The sequence below is a fragment of the Cibotium barometz genome, chromosome 3, assembly GCF_041138505.1.
Source record: "Cibotium barometz isolate CiBa-2024 chromosome 3, ASM4113850v1, whole genome shotgun sequence".
Lineage (NCBI taxonomy): Eukaryota > Viridiplantae > Streptophyta > Polypodiopsida > Cyatheales > Cibotiaceae > Cibotium > Cibotium barometz.
Window position 1 is genome coordinate 19,052,104 of NC_141048.1, and position 13,081 is coordinate 19,065,184.

A 13,081-nucleotide genomic window follows, 5' to 3' on the forward strand; every position below is an offset into this window, starting at 1 on the left:
CTTGAAGGGCTTTGAAGCTCTTTGAAGGCTTCAAATTCCAGCCACTAAAGCTATACCATTACCTATTTGTTAGGCACCCTTGCTTGTTGAAGCCCCAATGAAACAACTCTTTTTATTAACTTGGCATTAGGTAACACAATCATCACCTTGACACAATAAGTTGTGTGGCAAGCTTATGTTTGTAACACTATATATAAATAATTATGTCATAAAAATAACCCACATCCATCAAAGGGCATGAGGTGGACTGCCAGGTTGAATCTTAGGCTGGGATGTCCCTCACAAAGGAGTTATCTATTTGGTGTAGCTCTTTAAACGAATGCAACAATTTTGCCTACCACAACCTACCATTGGAGTGGATGCAATGTAAGAGAAAGGCGTAAACCTGTCATTTTTCCAGTGAATTTTACAACATGAATGAAGTCAGTTGGGCAGAAGGTTACAGAATTCCTGAATATATAATTTTACATCATCTCTGAAGATGGTTGGAGGTACTTTTGACTTGACAACCATGGTCCACCTCCAAGGACTGTTCCATGGATGACCTTCAGGGACCAAAACCAGCTAAGTGAATATGTATATTGATTAACAACAGTTACTTCCAACCTTGGTCTTCTTGAAATCTCCACACTCCATATGGTAGCAATTATGTCCCCCACTGAGAAAATTTCCCTTCCGTTACCTTGGGGACACAATCATCATGACATTCTAGGAATGATATCCTTGCTCACATCTGAGTTCACAAGCTTTGCTGACTGGTAGGTGCCATGGAGTGTACATCATCAAAAAGCCACTGGTTGTTGCGATGTCTCTGATCATCATCTTGAAGGTTTTGACAATTGTAACGTTGATCATCATCTGATCGGCACTGATTGTTGCACTGTTGATGACCATAGCCAGTGTGTGCACATCTAATTGATGCATCTGCTTCATGTGTCAGCGCGGCATGAGAGAAGCCCCTTTGAAAGCTGATTTGCTGGCTGAGAGGGTGCTGTTGAAAGTTATCCCCTCACGAGAGTCTGTATCTTCATCCTCTAGCACTTGAATGGCTGAAACGTGATCCTCTGGGGGCTGTATAGAATGTGCAGTCAATGGCGGCGGGCAGGCGGCTCGAAGACATTTATCAAGAATCACAACAGCTTCCTGCACTCCGCACACCAATGCAAGTTACCAGAAATCGTTTCCAACCACAGTAGGTAGAATAGAAGACAATCCACAGTGAGTTCACCCTTACCTTCATTTGAGGGCGCTCATTTTTGTTGAAAGCTGCACAGTTGATGGCAAGTTGGGCAACGTTCTGGAATATGGATAGGGGGACGTCGTCACCCATTCTTGGATCAATGATGCCTTCAAGCCCATCCACCTTCATCTTCATTTTGACCTGGAAAATCAGAAAAACGTGGATGAGAAGATCACCACTAATCCCGCGCCTTGTGACCCCAAGAAAAAGAGCTCCTTCATGGTGCCTGCTGCCAGAACGAGCAAGCTCAATGCTTTACTTTGCACTCGACAAAAACTTGCACTCTAGTGAACATACAGGAATCCAAACGGCATTCTAAAGCTTAAATAGGGCTTTCTTTCAACCTCGAAGAATGATCTGTAGCAAGCTTATGTAGTTCAGCACTAATCAAAAGGTGGCAACCGATATAAATACATGTTTCTCTTCTCGCACAGATGAATAAATCATCTTGAAGTTGATATAACCTTTCCGTGCCCACTGACTAATAATGAGTCTCATATGAGGCCTTCAACCTTCACCAACTTCCCAAACCAATCAGAACCATATGGGTGCCTATTCAGGCCCGCAAACCAAGGACAGGGCGTCTTGAAAAGATCTCCCACCCTACGCAACAGCGGAAATTGAAATACTGGTCAATGCACAAACCTTTCTGTGCTGTCTACAAACCAATTAGCCTCAATAGGCAGCCATCAGGTGTACAAAACAGGCTTTGTCCATACAGCTGCTCAACCATGGCTACTCCTTGTAGTGCGTCCTTCATGCAAGAAAGGCTGGCCTATATAGCCATCCATGTTCTTGTAAATAGCAACCAAAAAGTAAACTCACTCACACAACCACATGAACAAGCCACAAGACAACGGACATACACAACCGCTTTAACAAGCCATGAAGGTATAAATAAAGTGACATTTACTTTGTTGGATAACATACATAAAAACATACCCATTCCACAAGATTGTGATCTTCTACTCGATTGGCATCAATTGCCTTCTGACCAGTGATGAGTTCCAAAAGCACAACACCAAAGCCATAAACATCACTTGCTGTCGTCAACTGCCGCCTTAAGAAATACTGGGGATCAATGTACCTGTCAAACATAGCATAACAGCACATCCACACACCCTTGAGCTTGGATAGAAATTGAGTCATATGGGACTAGGAAGTGCAATGACAGTGCAATCACCATGGATTGAGAACGCTCACCCAGCAGTGCCAGCAGGTGTTGTGGAGATGTGTGTTTCGAATTCTAGAGTTGTTTTTGATATGCCAAAGTCAGCTACTTTGGCTACCAGATTATTGTCAAGAAGTATATTACTTGGCTTGACATCTCTATGGATGACTGGTGGATCCTGAACAACACCACCATGTAAAAATGAGGAAGAATGAAGAGAAACCAAAACTTGAACAAAAAAGCAGATGGAATACCGCAAAAGAGTGGAGGTAATCCAAGCCCTGGGCAATGCCAACAGCAACATCTAACCGCCTCAGCCAGCCAAAAGAATGGCCAGCAGTACTTTCTGCACAACATCAATTCATAAACATATGAAGCAGATGCATAGTCCCAGCAAAATCCCACATCACATCTAAAAACATATGGAACAGATCCATATGCAGAAGAAAAAAACCACATCGGCAGTTGTATACATACGGAACAGATGCGTATGCAGATTTCCATTCGGCACGTACTCATAGACCAGAATCTGCACAAAATGGTAATGCATTAGATATAAAAGATTAAAAATACACTTAAAGCATTTACAAGGCCAAAGAAGGATCTCCACAATTGCCCCTAATTAATTTTACCACCCAAACAAATGTGTCCTGCCAGGACTACTAGTTAGAGTTAGGGTTAGTGTGAAGTAGAGGAACTAGCCCATGTTGTGGGTCCTAATCCACAAACTGACAAAGCAGCTATGACGGCTTGAGATAGGGCTCTCAGAACAGGTATCTGAAACCGGCCTTCAGTACGAACCAAAGTGTGGTAGACTAACTGTCGCACTAACACGGCTATAAATCAGCACAGAAAACAAACAAAGAGGGAGCTAGATTGCTCCTGCAAATAGTACGTGTCATGAACACCGATTGGACCCAAACCTTGGCGCCCCTTCCGGTATTTCTTTAATTACATTCAAAAAGAGTTCAGCTGAATACAACACCCATACATAGCTGAAACATATGCATGTCCAAACTGCCAGTCCTCTGGTCCTCTCAGCATAGAGGTTTCACACAGCCCTGTGCTCAAAACACCACACTGTTCTGCACCTCTAATCTACCAAGAAAGTACATCCACAAGGCCCTGAAAACACAGCCAATTGGCCCATGCACACAGCCATAAAACAGCTAAGTCACACAAGTAGGCCTACTTTCTGAGGACTATAAAAGGAATCTCTTCTCCTCATTCAGCACATGTCCTACTACATAGAGAAGATTAGTCTTGAAGATCATCATAAAGAGCAACCATTAGCATATCAATCTATGGCTTAATAGTCCCCCGAAAAAGAGATCCCTCCATTAGTAGAAAAAAACAACTGCCTGGAGGCAGATTACAACCCTCCGATGGGGAATAGAAACTAGAATTGGGGGAGCACCCTCCATAGCTGGCCTCTCTTGGCAGGAGACTACATCCGTGGGGCAAGGGAGTAAAAGCCACACTAAGGGCCTGTAATACCCTTCCTGATAGTGTTTGTTTTAAAGTGGATGCCGCCCCAGATTGGTACGGGGACGTTCTTGCTTTGCTCTCTACAAGACCGTCCCCAATGCAAGCCCCAAAGACAAACGCCCGATTTTGGTGAAAGCCAGCCCTTCCAACTCATAGCTGGTCAGCTCTACAAGGCTGGTCACGATGGTGTTCCAGGGCCGTGTGTCAGCCCTCACACGAGGTGCTACATCTCGTCAAAGATGCCCACGCAGGCTTTGACCGGTGGGGCATTGATTTCGTGGGCCCCATAGATCCTGTGGCCCGCCCCAGCTGGTGCAAGTACATCCTAGTCGCCACTGACTCCGCTACCAAGTGGGCTAAAGCCCAAGCCACCAAGGATTGCACGGCTAATGCCATGGCCCAATTCTTATATGAGCACATCTTCGTCCGCTGTGGCTGCCCCTTGGAAATCATCAATGACAGGGGCTCCCACTTCGTCAACGAAGTCATCACCACCTTCCTTGGCAGATACAAAATCTTCCACCGAAAGTCCTGTGCCTATTACCCTTGGGCAAATGGACAAGCTAAAAGCATGCCAAAAGATGTGCCATCAACACCCTCACTGCTCCCAGGCACTCTTCAGCACATGTGGGCTTACCGCACAGCCTTCAAAGCCACAACGAGGCACAACCCATTTCAATTGGTTCAGGGCCTGGAAGCAGTCTTGCCCTTCGAATTTAACAATGGGTCGCACCGCGCTGGGTGCAGACTCCAGCCGTCGTAATAATGTTTCACATCATGCCACCGTGCTCCGGTTGACTATTTTGAAAGAAACCTGGGCATTGGCCACCCAGGCTGTGGAGGTCAAACAAAATAGACGGAAGGCATGGCATGATTGCCATCTCCGGAAGCCCCAGTTCCAGGAGGGTCAGCTGGTCCTGATGTACCAAGCCTGTTATCTGAAACGGACAAATAAGCTAGTTCCAACTTGGGAAGGGACATTTCTGGTCCACCAGATCCTTCCTCAAGGTTTCTTATACCCCCATTCCATCACTAATGGAAATGTGTAAGTTTGTCAACGGATTGCAACCTAAGCTTATGCAAGCAGTTTACATGGCGGGACCAAAAACATTGGAAGAAGCTCAAGACAAAGCTTTGCAAGCTGAGGCCTTGTACATGCCTGTACATTGGGTTTTTGGGGACACTTACCACCTACAAAACACATGTAGACCACCTGTCAGTCCCAAACAGGTGTGCACATACATGTCCACAGGGTGCCCAGGCGTCCCCGCGGCCCATGGACAACACAGGCAAAAATCTCAAGCATTGTCCAAGCAAACAAGACAAATTATCCAAAGGTAAAATCAAAGTCTTGCACATACATGAGTGCAGCTAAACTGGAAGAAACACCCATATGCTCAGATGTATCAGCTAAAATGTCCAGGGCTCATTATCCTTCCGGAACCTTCCTAGTACATAAATACAGAAAACCTCCAAGATAGCTAGTCCCAGGGAATCACATCATGTCACACTCCATGAGCCATACATGTACACCATGTTAGGCCCCACAAGCCACACATGTCACGACTCACATCATGTCAGGCTCCGTGAGCCATACATGTACTGCCATGTCAGGCTCCATATGCCACAGACACACCATGTCAGGCTCCACCAACCATACATGTATGTCATGTTAGGCTCCACATGCCACACATGAGCAGTAGAAAAATAGAAGCCGTGAGGAATTTTGTGACAATAACAGCGTTTTGAGAGGGGACCCTTGGCTCGGTTGATCGGGCTAGCACAGCAGCGTGAATTGGGCATACAAAGGGCACAGAGACAAAAGGTGAGCTAACATGACTCCAAGTTTCGAGTGTCCCACCAGGCGTGCCAAATTTTTAGTGTACTTGTAGCAAGGTTGGTTGCCCACACACTAAAGTGGTGGTTCTCCTCTGGACAGAATGTCCGGAGCCCTCAACACTCACGACACAATGTACACTTGAAACATACTAAAACATACTAGAATATAAGCATAGCACAATGACAAGAATACTCTAAACACTGCTTGCATAAGTGTTACATTGCCTTCACTATACTGTGCATACCCAGCAGAGGTCACAAGTGAGTCGGACAACACAAATGATGGAATAACAAGTGACTAGAAGTCTCAATGAACAAGACTCAATGAATAGGAGTAGATGGAAAGGATGATCTGAAGGATGAGCTGATGAATCATTTTAATGGTTTCTGCGTGGCGGTGGAGTCAGTGGAGTTGGTGGCATCTCCTATCTTTGGGAGATGCCCATCGGAGTGGTGACAGTGCAGTGCCTTCAATGCCTGTGCATGCACCTCTCGTGTATCCGTTGGTGGTGCGCTTTGGGAGATCATTTGTTGGCTGGTCCACCGAATGCTCTGGCTGGGACAGTCCAATGTGGGCACCCTAGGATGGTCCAGCCAGAACAGTCCAGTGTGGGCACCCTTAGTGGCTGCACCAATGGCTATGGGTGACTTTGGTTGATAACCTTACATAAGCATATACGGGCTGAAACCAGTGGCAAATTTCTTACTAATGTGAACTCTATCAATGGCAAGTAGCATTCCCATTCAAAGTGTCTCTTCAGACATATGCCATCAGCATATCTTCCACAGTCTCATCATTTGACTCTAGATGATTGGACGATTACATGCTCAAATGTGTCTCCAACTTGGTGAACACCACTTGCTGAAATTGTGCATTGAATTTGGGATTCCAGACACTATCAATCTCTTCTAGCAAGCCATAGAGCTTGTACAACTGCTAAACAAAGAGCTTATAGCTAACTCAAGGCTCACCGTAGTTTACTTAGCAAGTATAAATCTGGTCATCTTACTAGATCCGGCTCCCACAAGCCAGATTGAATCATGACCCCTACTAGTCCGTGGAAAGTCAGCCACAAAGTCCATCGAGATACTATGCCATGTATTTTCAAAGGTCTCAAGTGGATATAGTACACACCAGTTCTAAGCCTCTCTGCTTTATTAAGCTCTACCATAGTTGTTGATGTGTCCACAGTAACCTCTATGGCCCTTAGCATCCCTGACTCCATCGGGTCTATCTCTCAGAGCACTTCTTGATCTACATGGGAGTCATACATGTGAACCTCTCTACTGGCTGTCCGGTAATTAAGTTTCCCAAAAGGAAGATGCCTCCTTGTTGGGAAAACTCCACACTATATACAGCAAGGAGTACGATGACTGACCTTCCTGCAATACATCCTGTGTAAATGCAGATGTCTCCGGTGGGAAGTAGCAAACTGCAATCTGTACTATTCTGAAACCTGGCATGACTAGTGGATCTATATCCTCAGCATGCCTGACCCTTATGAGGACCTTTTGGAGGTGGACCTAAACAGGACTGCCACTACTACTAAACTTCGTACTCCCCCCGAAGTCTGACTGATCCCTGTACGCAGACTCCCACATGTATCCCGACACCTCAGGTAATCCTCTCTCGGGCTCAAGTGTATCTGAAGATCACACAATGGGGCTTGCATATGTCTCGGAAAAGCCTCCAAGTTCTAACCACAAGACCTCATTCCAATCCCAAGTGGCCATGTACTCTACATATTTGGTCCCACAGACTCCACACCCTTATGTGAGGCACTACTCAATTAAGATGACATGGCCATTGCTATAGACTACCAATTCCCATACTTCCTTTCCTCCGTAACTTGAGCCTTTCCAGGTTTTCTATGTTCCACATGCAAGAGTAAGATCCTCACAAATGTAGATCTTAGTGGCTTGTAGAGCCACCCTCTTCTTCAAAAAAGCTACCCGAAATTCCATGTCTTTAAATTTGAGGACTAAGGACTGCTTCTTTGTCGTGTCTTTTTGTGCCTGCTATGCATTAACAAAGGGCCCAGGGGGTCCATTTGCCTGCATAATAGATCTCCATCCTCCTACAGAGATGCCCCTTTAGGGAGGCGAGTTTGTCGGCGTTTCCTCTCTTCTAGGGTTGCCGTCGTGATGGCATTCTGATGGTGTTCCGCTGGTTTCTGTTTCCATGCCACTTCCATCCATTTGGAAGTGGCCTCAACGTCTTTTCTCAACCCACCACTTTCTTCTTTGATTTCTGCCTTTGTCACTTCTATCTCTTGACAAAACTCTGCCGTGATCACTTGAAGGAGTCTTGCATTTTCTGTGCCAAGATTTTCCAATTCAAGCTTCCAGGCCTCCTTAAGAGGACTCTCCTCTTCCTCTGCTTTCTTCCTGATTTCTGTGGTCTTCTTATCATGTTGGGCCTTCATCCTTGCAATCAAGTTGGGCTTTCATCCTTGCAATCTCATATTCCAACTAGAGAGCTGCCTTTAGAGCCATTGCATCCTCACGTAGAGCCTTTGGCTTCACAACTTCCTCCCTGAGCTCTGCGAGCTCTCTGTCACGGTTCTCCTCCTGGAAAGTGAGAGTATCCTTTAATGCTGTGATACCGTCTCCGGCATAGGAGGTCAAGGGGTTCGTCAGTTTCGCTGTAGTAATGTAAGATTCTATCTTGTACATAATGTCTTTCAATCTCCATTGCAAGCCATTCCATTTTTGAAGAGGATAGATTTTCTAACATTTGCGGAAGGCCTATGAGACACAATAGAATGTATACAAATTGAAGGATACCGAACGCATTCCCTAGAGCTGTCATAACAAAAGATAGATATGTCAGATGAGGTGAATTTTATCCATGTGCTCTTGTCGGAGGACTGTGAGCATCTCTTTCAATGAGGTTAAAAAGACGAGTGATAGTCTCATCTTTGGAGGGGCTATGTGCTGATCCTTTCGTGCATCTACTTAACATGTCTCTGATTCCCCTTTGGCTCCCTTGCAATCTCTTCTAATTGAGTGTAGTCAAGGAGATCCTTATTTTGTGGATTTTAGTCTTGGGCACTTAAGAGGTGGCTAGCTGTCTAGAAGTTGTGAAGAAGACTCTCTGTGGTGGGGGTTTCTCAAGTTGTGCTTTTGTCGGGAGAGCGGTTTTTGAGCCAAGCTATAGTTTCCAAGGATACAGTAAAACGGAATCTCTAATAAGTCTTTTCATACATATGACTTCCTTTTCTAGCATATGGTATTTTGAAGTGTTTTCAAAGGTTGGTTTCGAGGCATTGCCATGTCAGCTCTTGGCATTCAATACACATGAACTGAGACTACAGGATGTACCTGAATAGAGACTTGAATTGAGGTATAACTGAAGTTCAATTGTGTAGCTTACAAGAAGAGCAGTCCTTTGAAGGTGTCTATAGATGATGTGGTGCACATCTATGTAGGGTTGTAAGGAGCATGAGGCATGCATTTGAGGTTGGAGACACATTAATATGTTTCCGTCATGAGTCTATGACTAAAAATCTTGCATTCCCATCATGCATCTATGACTAAAAATCTTCTTCCAAGACTTATTCTTAGCTTCTAGATATGATGCCTCCATTGATACTCTAAAAGATGCCACCTAGTAGTGATATGTATGGTTATAACAAACAACAAAATCCTTGTAACAACGTCTCTACAAGGAAGGGAACAAAAAAAGATCACAGAAAGCACATTTGCAGAAAAGCTGCGATGTTGGTTAAAGTCATATTGACAACATTATCAAACAAAGAGCCTCCAAAATACCAACCTGAAGATCATCATCCTCACAAAAGCCTTCTATACGAACCAGGTTCCGATGATGAAGCCTACTGAGAAGCATCACCTCATTCCGAAACTCAGCACTGCCTTGCATACTTGAAGATGATGCACGTTTGATGGCAACTTCCTTACCATTATCTAGGCGACCATAAAAAACCTTTCCAAAGCCCCCTACTCCAATCTCATGATCAGAGTTGAAACCAGAAGTCGCCTTTGCTAGCTCGTCCAAGGAGAACATTTGAACCCCTTTTGGGGCTTCCCAATATCCCTCAGACTCTGAGATGGGTTTATAAAACATAATATTAATGAGAAAATGATGCAATAACAAATAAAGCATACATTGCGTGACCTAAAAAGGAGCTATACCTTTGGCATAAAATTTATTCCCATATTTGAGGTTGGAAGTCTTTTTAGGATCTTCCCTTTGCCAATATCTGCGTTTCTTGAATGCTAGGAAGCCAAATAAGGTTAAGAGTAGAACTACAGCTACTGCTACAACTGCACCGATTATCTTTTCTAGATTATGTGACTTAGATTGACCCTCACTCCCTGGAGAAGAAATTACTGCAAAAAACAATCGAAAAGTTGTTTGAGTGTGCAGTATGAGAAAGCAAAAGCACCTGAAAGAGTTTCTCAATGGAAACATTTCTAACATCATATACATGCATGCATACTAAAATTTGGGTCTACATTTTGTTTTCGAGGGTAGGCAGGGTTCTCTCTGCGTTTGCATTTTCAGGGGAGGTAGGAGTCCCTCTACCTTTGTATGGTTCCTTTCTCAAAGGTTATTTGTATGAGGGTGAAAGTAGATCAAAAAGGTGAGACATTCTTGATGCAAGAAGATCATGTAAGAAAAGTGATTTCATGGGCCATGTGGGCTGATTGAGAGAATCAAGAAGTGATTTGAGGAGAAGATTGTGGATCTAGATGCCTCTTTAGGTACTTGGAGCCTCACATTGTGTGAGAGTGCGAGAGATCTTTTATGAGCAGAAGGGAGTAATTTGACTTCATTATCTTGCTCTATTGTGATTGATTTTTCATTCTTGCTAAGGGCTTGTGTTTAATCTTTGATCCGAGCAAGTTAGTTTGAGAGCCTGGTTGGTGCTAGGATAAGATTGTTAGGTCAGGTTACTCAAACTAGGGTAGGACTAGTTGATTCTTTTCAAATCCTTGAGAGAGAAAATTTGTGTTTACTGCTCAGTTCTGTGTGTGTATTCTATAGCATCATATATATAGCCAGTAGACTTTTGTATATTTTGTATGCGTAACTTGAAATGAGATTATTCTTGTGACAATTACTTTTTGTATGTGTCTCTAAACTGAATAAGAGATTATTATTGTGACAATTACTTTTTGTCAAAGTCATTAAATGACACAATCATAGGGCAAAGGTTTAGACCTCCTGAACAAACGCACAAAGAATCATCTGAAAGCGATTGAAGAACTGGACAATTCGGACATTCTCCTGCAAAAACACAAAAACCCATAATCCTTGCTTAGTTGAAGAAATGAAAGGCTGTTGATTTTATTTAGGCATTCTGTGAGTTGCATGGAAAATGTTTTTTTTAAAAAGGTGTGTGTGTGTGTGCACATGTGCCTGCCAACAAACATGGAAAATGTTATTTCAGTAAGGCATTGCACACTAATCAAGTATAGATATCTTTGCACACGATGAGAGTGCGAACTCCAAGTGAAATGTTACCATAGATGAGGACCGATTTGTTGAACGAACTGCAACTATAATAATTGGAGCAGACATGCCTATTGTCATCCTGGTAATGCTTTTCAAAGCAATTTTGGGAATCTGTCAAGCTTTACACTCAAAAAATAAAAACCTTAAGAATTCTTCTTCAGCTTCAATAAAACCAAAAAACATTTAGTTGCTAATTTCTTTCTAACTAAAATCATTAACTAAGCTGACAAGCTTGTAGGATTAAGATATTTCAAAGTTTTTTGGAAGGCTACTCTATGGAGCAAGTATCAATATGTGGGAGGAAGACATGACAAACTTTTCAGGCGAATCCATGTTAACAATATGAGAGTTGCATTAATTATATTGTAAAGATCCGCATCCTCTTCCAAGTAATAATTGTTAGCACATTCATCCCCAGATTCTGCTCATCATTGGAGTCCCCTTTTTGGTCCCTTTTCATGGCCCTTGATTGTGGGCCAGCCACCCTATTTTTGTACATTTTTCTCGGATTTTTCCCATGTCGGGTACCATTTTCCCAGTCGGCCAACAGACCCATGTCCAGTCGGCCAGGTTGTCATGTCCAGTCGGCCAGCCCCTCTTACCTATAAATAGGTGGGCTGGCCTCCCACTTTTCTCATAGTCTAGTCTTTCTTTTTGCTCCCTCACTTATGAGACTCTTCCTGTCTCTTGCTTGGGACTGTATCACTTCAGTATATTCAGCATAGTTGCTTCATATCTCACTCTCTCTCTCTCTTGCACTCTCTGCTCAGCACACTCTAGTGCTTGTTTGCTTCCGCTCTGTGCACTCATTCATGGTATCATCGCTCCCGGTTCAGCGTTAATCTGCTGCCCCAGTCAGCGTTAACTTTCTGCCCCAGATCTGCCTCAGTTTTCAGCACCTTAACATCTGCGTTTTCTTCTCAGTTCTGCTGCTGGTCAGCTAGCTTCTTCCGGCGCCTCTCCACTGCAGATTCAGGTCTTCCCTTATTGGCTCGATCTCTGAGATTCCCTTCTTCACCTGTCGGCTGCCCCTTTTCAGGGCTGCAGCATCTATCTTGCTGTGTTTTCTTCCCTACAGGTGGCTCTTGCAGTTTTTGGTGTTCTGAGTTGAGGATTGGTGGCTTCTGGTACCTGTGGTGGACACTCCTTCCGAGATTGTGCATTTTTCTGAGATTGAGCCCAAGCTCTTGTGATGGCTGCCCCGACTACACTTCATCTGCCCCGACTACACTTCATATGTTCTCTGAGTCTGCAAAGTTGGATGGCTCCAACTACACTTTGTGGAAGGTGAAGGTGAAATCAACCTTGAGTGGTGTGGATCTCTAGGATTGGCTTGTTACACCTGCCAATGCCACCCCTCCCACCCTTGCTTCCGGTGGTGTGACTTAGGAACACATTGATATTTGGCAGGCAAATGATCGTCGTGTTTTCTCTTTTCTGATGTTGAATTGTCAGGATTCTGTTCTCTCTCATGTGCGTACAGTTGAGGCTGCACATGAAGTTTGGAAGGCATTTGCAGATCTTTATGAGATTAAGTCTCCGGGACAGATTTTGGCTTTGGAAAAGTAGCTTATGAACTTGTTAGTTTCTGCCTATCCATCTTTATCTACTTTCATCTCGAAGATGAAAGATCTCCGGGACGAGCTTGCTGTTTGTGGCAAGGATATCTCTACAGAGGATATGGCTATTTGGCTTCTCTCCAAGCTTCCAGAGAGGTTTGATGCTTATTTTCAGTCTCTTGTTTCTTCTCCTCGTCCTGTTCCAGTTACTTGGGAGGAAGTTCTCCCCTCCATTATGCAGATTGAGTCTCGCTTTGAGGAGCGGATTGGCACCTCTGGAGCTTCTGATGGAGCTTTGGCTG

At 44.1% G+C, this 13,081-nt stretch overlaps 1 protein-coding gene across 1 annotated transcript in view; it reads right to left on the reverse strand.

Annotated features, from left to right (window-relative positions):
* Nucleotides 1-367: 367 nt before the first annotated feature.
* Nucleotides 368-13,081, reverse strand: part of LOC147639804 (uncharacterized) — a 32,051-nt gene continuing 19,337 nt past the window's right edge. The window contains exons 13-22 of the mRNA XM_086774222.1: nucleotides 11,230-11,339; nucleotides 10,927-10,992; nucleotides 9,894-10,091; nucleotides 9,517-9,803; nucleotides 2,889-2,940; nucleotides 2,666-2,757; nucleotides 2,444-2,589; nucleotides 2,183-2,327; nucleotides 1,235-1,381; nucleotides 368-1,143 (exon numbers count right to left, since the gene is read on the reverse strand). Coding sequence (XP_086630348.1) covers nucleotides 937-1,143; nucleotides 1,235-1,381; nucleotides 2,183-2,327; nucleotides 2,444-2,589; nucleotides 2,666-2,757; nucleotides 2,889-2,940; nucleotides 9,517-9,803; nucleotides 9,894-10,091; nucleotides 10,927-10,992; nucleotides 11,230-11,339 — 1,450 coding nt within the window. The 3' untranslated portion in view covers nucleotides 368-936. The remainder of the gene's footprint in view (nucleotides 1,144-1,234; nucleotides 1,382-2,182; nucleotides 2,328-2,443; nucleotides 2,590-2,665; nucleotides 2,758-2,888; nucleotides 2,941-9,516; nucleotides 9,804-9,893; nucleotides 10,092-10,926; nucleotides 10,993-11,229; nucleotides 11,340-13,081) is intronic.